We start from the raw sequence: 6,644 nt of genomic DNA, 5'->3' as shown, positions 1-6,644 counted from the left end.
CAGTGAAAAAGGCTTGTAATCTACCTTGTAGGTCGTTTAAAGTTGTTTCACATTGTTTATAATTGTGATTATGTTATCCCTCATCTATATGTTTAATGTCAGCTATGCTAAATAATCCATTTCTGTGTAATTTGAGAAAATGTTTTTGTCATGTGCTGAAAGTATGGCCTGCTATTCATGTCATCATTTAAAAAGTCAATCCTAAATAAAATCTGTCTTTAAAAATAATACATTTTACAAATGACATTTAATATAATTAGAGTATAGGAATCCATATATATATAAGAGATATTATTTTTGCATTACATTTATAAGAGGCATTGTCTCATGTAATTTAAATCATAATAACAAAATTGGTTTTATTTTTCTATACAGTCCTCAAACCTGGAAGATATGTTTTGTTCCTAACCAATCCATTCTCTAAGTGAAGTGAAGCCTGGCTGTTGGTCTTCCTTTGGGAAATACACAGTGAAATAACTAACATAAAAAAACAAAAACTTGAATCTAAAAAAAGTTTCAATGAGATATCATTTTAATTTATTTCATTATTATTATTAAGATAATTATTTTAAATGTTTATATTTTTAAAATGGAATAAAAAATAAATAAAATCTGATAATGGAAATCAATACCATAAAGATAGCAAGTTTTGACTCCAATTACTGATAAATTTCTGAATTTTCCATTAAAATATTTGACATTATATCACAGGGGAAAAGAAAAAAAACTACTTGAGTGTTTCTACTGACCCCCCACCAGAGATCTGCTTATGAGTGCATGGGGATTGCGGTGGACCTTCATCTCCTGTTTAAAACAGACATTAGAGTATGACAGATAAAAAAGGTACTTTTTTTTTCTTCTTTATTTTACATCACATGAAAACACACAATTAATGATGAAGAATGTACACATGTTTTTCATAAGTGTGTACAAATTGTTCAATATAATGTCTATAATGAATCCAATTTCCTTGGGCTAGTCCACACCCAATCTTGTAAGGAAAAGCATAAGTCTGGTAAGGTAAACTTTCCCCCATTTCTTGTAAACAAGATTGAAACCATTGCTCTCTGTTTTGTGGGGTATCCTGATAAGTGGAAATTCTTTTAGGTCGGTGACTTGCTTTTCCATAATCCCATTGAGCTAATAAACAAATGACCACAGGAGTTTGTGAGGGAAACACCTTAATAGTGCCTGGAATTCCTCTATCTTCTTCTACGGCTAAATTTCTAGTCCCTAGAGGTCTGCGAGTGGCATAGAGATTAGCTTGTGGGAATTTCTCTGCAATACTTTGACTCAATCCATGAGCTTTTACAGTTAAACAATTACATTGATGAACAATAGCTTCTACCTCACAGTTGAGTAAATCACCTTGTATCTCCTGGAGACTCATGATGTAAAATGAATCTATTTTTTAAAAACACCCTTGTTTTTATAGAACAACAACAACAACACAATAAAACAAGTTTTTTTTTTATTCAGGTAAATCTACAATCTCTTGGAACTAATTCTTTGTTTCTCACATCAGGTTTTAGAACTCCATATTCTTCATAGTCACCTTGTCTATAAAAGGTTCTTTCCAATTCTGGGGTGCTGTAAGACATCTCAAAACAGGTTAATTTATGAATCTTTCTGTACAGGTATCTCCCTTGAACTCTGTTTTTCATTTGAATGAATCCTCTCACATGATGAAGTTTTCCAGTTTCTGGATGCCTTTCTTTTTGTAAGATCAAGTATTGATAATCACTTCCAATGATTTGATCTACATCTTCCTGTCGGCACCCAGTTAAATTAAATATCCAATTATTGGCTATTCTACCTCTGTCTTGTTTTAAGTAAGCAATATATCCATTGCCTGTATTTTCTTTCTGTTTGTTTTGATAATGAGCCTTAATATCCTCCAAGAGTTTGTTGTTTGGTCTTATGTTTTCTTTTTCCTCCTCCTCCTGAGGTTTATATTCTACAGGATGTTCTTCCATCAAGGGAGGTGGTATAAATACTGCAGGATGTTCTACCATCAAGGGAGGTGGTATGATATCTTTTCCTCCCTCCTGTATAAGTAACCATTCAGTTTCCTTTAATCTAGTGTTCTGACTCATTTCTTTACTGGAGGTGTTACCCATAATGAAGCCAGTCCACAACTGAGGTGTGTTTTGTACCATGTTTACTATTTATACTTTTTTTTTTTTTTTAAAAAAAAATTGTATCTTTTTTAACCTCTTTAAAAAACCCTTTTTTTGTTTTGGTGTTTTGAAAAAAAAAATCTATGGTTAAAGGGAGATAACCTATTTTTAAAAAATGACAAAAAACACACAATTTTTTTTTCTTTTCTTTTTTATTGAGATTTAACAATAAATAACAGTTCAATCTTTTTTTTTTTTTATTCACATCTTGACCAGCTCACATTCTTTAAGAACTGTTTCTTCATAGCTTCTCTGGCTGCAATAGCTTCAGGTTTCTTCCAAGCTCCTATTTCCCATTGTATCCAATCTCTGGGCTCCAATTCCTTGTTTCTCTCCTCCGGTTTCAGAACACCATATTCTTCATAGTCACCTCCTTGCTTGTAAAACATACTTTCCAATTCTGGAGTACTGTGAGACATAGCAAATCTGGCAGCGATATGAAGTCTGCACATAGTCAGTCCTCCTTCTGGTTCCTTCATTTGAATGAATCCCCTGATTTGATGCAGTTCTCCTGTCCAGGGATGTCTTTCCTTTTGTATAATCAAATACTGGAAACCAAAGAAGAAATCATCTTGGTTGCTCAGAAACATGTCTATATCTTCTTCTTCTTTAGGCTCTTTAATGATGAAAGTCCAATTAATGGCTATCGGGTAACTTCTGTCTGGATCAATAGGATCCTTGATAGGCTCATGCAGGGGTAAATATTCATTCTTAGGTTCTGGATCCAAGGTTTTCAACTCCATTCTTCTTTGTTGAAGAGCTTTGTGATCCCCCTCCGTAGGTTCCCAGATCTCCGGGTGGCATATTGGACATTTAGGATCCTTCACAGGCTCATTCAGGGGTAAATATTCGTTCTTAGGTTCCGGATCCAAGGTTTTCAACTCCATTCTTCTTTTTGTTTGAGGAGCTTCGTGATCCCCCTCCATAGGTTCCGTCAGTCTCTTTTCTAATAAGGCAAATTTATCTTTATCCATCTCCATGTCTTGTAATAGTCTTGGAATTCGCTTGCTAAATAATGAGTGCAGGGTACTCCCAGCTCCGCTTTATATACCTGCTGTGTGGGGGCGGGGCGTGTGCACGTTTTACCTACGTTTTTTATGCTGACTACACAGGTAAATACTTGGCACCGATTCAAGTTTTGTTTAGGGCCGTGTGCAAAACATACGATAGACCTACGTTTTTTTTTATGCTGACTACATAGGTAAATACTTGGCACCGATTCAAGATTATGACGTCACGCTTCACAGTCGAGACAGTCTAGCCTAACCAGTTCAAACTGGATTTTCTGAAAACACTAACACATAAAGAATAAGAACACAGATTTTTTTTTTCATTCTTTATTTTGTAACAACAAACAACAAACAACAAACAACAAACAACTCATTTACAATACATTTTGATAAAAACATTGACACTTTTGTCCATGACCCGTAGGTAATTTATGATAAGTGTTTTTAAACCAATTCGCTACGTATCTGTCCCTTTGTAAAGCCGTACTCTGGTCAAAGGGGAATAGCCACTCGTCGGTTTTCTTTCTTTTCTTGTCTCTTTGATGTAAATAATACACGCAATATTGTCCACACACATCGGTATTCCAGTCTTGATAGCGATACGGATTATAAATCCATTGTTGAGCATGACGCTGGATAAAATCTTGAATTTCTTTTTGTAAGGGAGGAAATCCATAAGAATCGAAATATTCCACCACGGGATTGCTCACATATAGACACACCCAATGTTCTCCAGGTCGATCTTGAGGATCCGTATTGACCACCACAGCTTTTTCTCCAGGTCTTAATTGATCCGGTAATAAATCTACAGGATACACGCCTCCAAAAGAACTCTTGAATTCTCTGGATAAGACTTCTCTCAATTGTCCCGTATCCATTTTTTTTTTTAGTAATCAATGCTCACTTCTCTCTGTTTGTTAATTTCTAATAGGTTATCGAATTCTGCATACACCACACAATTGATGGTGTTAACCGTATTGTTGGTAAACTGCACTTCTACTCTCAGATTTCCTGTTTCTATGATGTGGAATTTATCCGATTGCGCTTCTTGATCTTTAGTGAAATCCCAGCCCCATAGAGTGTAGCCGCTTTTATACTCTTCTAGGGTGATGTCCGGAGCCCAATCTTCTCCTAATTTTCCCAGAGCTTGATACAGACTGAGATATGATCTCAGATATAAATCGTCGTTGAAATTAGGCTCAAAACAACGAGTACTCATGGTCTCTCCGTTGATACTGACATCTAATTTCTTGATCCCAAAGTTTTGGAAATGAAAGGGATTTTTAGTTTTATCTCCGTTAAAGGCCGCATTCTCCACAAAGCCTAAAATGAGACGTTTAGGCATCTGACCTTGAAACAGATGATCCGTAATCTTAGACTGGGTCCCTATGGGGATGGTAAAGGTTTTCACTTCTACTCTTCTCAAGGGATATTTGGCTCTGTGGGTATTCAAACTCTGATTAATGGTATTCATCATGACTGCTGTGGGTTTGACTTTTCTCACCCACAAGATCATACTCAATATTTTCACTTTTCCTGTACTTCCTCCTTTGATCATCATGTAGAAAGAGGGTCTAGCTCGATTAAATCGCAAACGGACGTCCACTCCATTAGGTAGAAATCGATCTTGTTGAAACAAATCCAAATGTAAAGTATCCAGCAAACTGATTTTCTTACTGTCAGCAATAGCTTGGTGTCTTTTTCGGAATCCTTCGTTTTTAGAATTGGCCGGTAACGCTGTGAGGATGGGTTGGTTAATGGTCACCGTGTCGGCACCACCATTTGCACCCGGAGTTACATCAAAGGTTTTATTTTGAGCTACACCAAGAGCCTCTAACCCCACTTCGTCCATGTGTCCTGCCGTATCTTTTTCCCACAGACTACAGGCCCTCGTCTGTGTCTTTAAAGTTCTGGGTCGGTAAGACAATAATTTCTCCAGATAAGCTTTGTAAGGATAGGTATCCGTCCCCGGAGTCACTATTTTTCCATTCAGACTGACATCGATTTCCGTAAACATGGAATGTAAGATATTATTCACGGGACTGGAAGTGCTGTTCGCCCCAGTCAGATTACTTCCATCGTCTTTGGTAAATTTACATACCATTTGAACATAAGTTTGAGATAAATCCAGATAGTGATCTCCTTGTCCTTTGATTTCAAATTCGATGGGAGCGGTGTCGGAATCTAAAGTACTGGAAATGGGGTAATATTCTTCCCATTTCGAGTCTTCTAAAGCAATATTAGTCGGAGGGACTTGAAACAATTCTAAATTGTTCATCCCACACGCACAGGAATCGGGCTGTAACATGATGTGTCTACTAGGATTCAGTTTTCACAAATGAACCTTCTGTTCCCTGGACTGTCCTATTTATACTCTCTCTCTCTCAGTCAAACACATCTAAATGACGTTTTCTTTTAGGAATTCCTCCTTGTTTTTTCCTTTTTCTCTTAGGACCCCCTCGGGCTAACAGGACTCTTCCTCTCCCTGTCTGCTTTCTTCTTTTTCTTCTTCTTCTTCCTTGACCTGTTTGTCCTTTTTTCTTCTTCTTCTTTCTAAAGGGTAAAGAGACTCCTCGATTGAAAGCAAATAGACCTGTATTTTTGGCCGCATTGAGTCCGTGGGTTAAAAGAGCATTTCTGATGTTTTTTCTTTTTCCCACCACATCTCTGCCTATCTTCACTCCGGCCATGATGGCTTGTTGTTTCCCATGTTGGAGTAGATCTTTGACAAATCCTCGACCTTTTTGTAACCCCATGGCTAACTCGGCCGCGTTTTTGAGAGTCAAACCTGAGTCTGTGCCTGGTAGGGGTATGTTAGGGACTGCTGCCGAGAGGAAGTTTAAAAAATTTCCTCCTTTTTGAGGTTTCATGTGAGTTAAAAGCCTACCCAATTTGAGTAATTGTGTAGCAGGAAGTTCCGGGTGAAAAATTATCCAAGGGAAGGGCTCCCACCAATCCAGAGATGATAGAACCTACTGCTCCGCCTTTTTGACGTAATAAACCTTTATGATAAGTCCAACTGTGTCCTCTTTGTCTCAGTAATCCGGGATGATACTGCATGGTTCATGTCTCTTGTTCAACTGACCTTTATATCCTCGGGGGACTTCCTTTTATACCCTTTACGGCTGAATACAATACAGACAGCAGACCAGGCAAGCCACCACACCCAATAAGATGGAACACAATAACGGTACATTCATCTCAGTAGACTTTTCTGAAATGAAGTTTCACCACTGATTTACCACTTACAAAGGGCATGGGAGTCCCTAAAGGAGTCATGATGTGAATCTCAATGGTATCGAAATGTTTTTTACTTAGTTTCAAATATTCCGCTCGAATGGGTTCCCATTTGGCTTGTTTTGAATCCTCCAAATGAAATGTACAAGGCACCACTCTTAAGAGTTTCAAGGCATTGGAGCCTACCGTCTGGGGTTGAATCAAGTCACAATAGACA

The 6,644-nt window shown here is 37.5% G+C and overlaps 1 protein-coding gene across 1 annotated transcript; it reads right to left on the bottom strand.

Moving 5' to 3' along the window:
- Positions 1-4,076: 4,076 nt before the first annotated feature.
- On the bottom strand, positions 4,077-6,060 carry LOC134245911 (uncharacterized protein F54H12.2-like). Its single transcript, XM_062728149.1, has 2 exons — positions 5,851-6,060; positions 4,077-5,489 (listed from the first exon to the last, which is right to left on the bottom strand). The coding sequence occupies exons 1-2, from the start codon at positions 6,058-6,060 to the stop codon at positions 4,077-4,079; spliced, it is 1,623 nt and encodes a 540-aa protein (XP_062584133.1).
- Between the last annotated feature and the right edge of the window lie 584 nt (positions 6,061-6,644).

The sequence above is a fragment of the Saccostrea cucullata genome, unplaced genomic scaffold, assembly GCF_032062105.1.
Source record: "Saccostrea cucullata isolate Sc308-1 unplaced genomic scaffold, CSIRO_AGI_Scuc_v1 ctg2179, whole genome shotgun sequence".
NCBI classification, from domain to species: Eukaryota; Metazoa; Mollusca; class Bivalvia; order Ostreida; family Ostreidae; genus Saccostrea; species Saccostrea cuccullata.
This window is presented reverse-complemented; position numbering and strand designations above follow the sequence as displayed.

What these genes read in the sequence shown, in the direction of transcription:
- LOC134245911 (XM_062728149.1), bottom strand. Translation starts at nt 6,060, where the DNA reads ATGAAACCTCAAAAAGGAGGAAATTTTTTAAACTTCCTCTCGGCAGCA. An exon ending in TGAAGATAGGCAGAGATGTG is followed by an intron (nt 5,490 to 5,850) that starts GTGGGAAAAAGA and finishes ATCATGTTACAG; the next exon opens with CCCGATTCCTGTGCGTGTGG.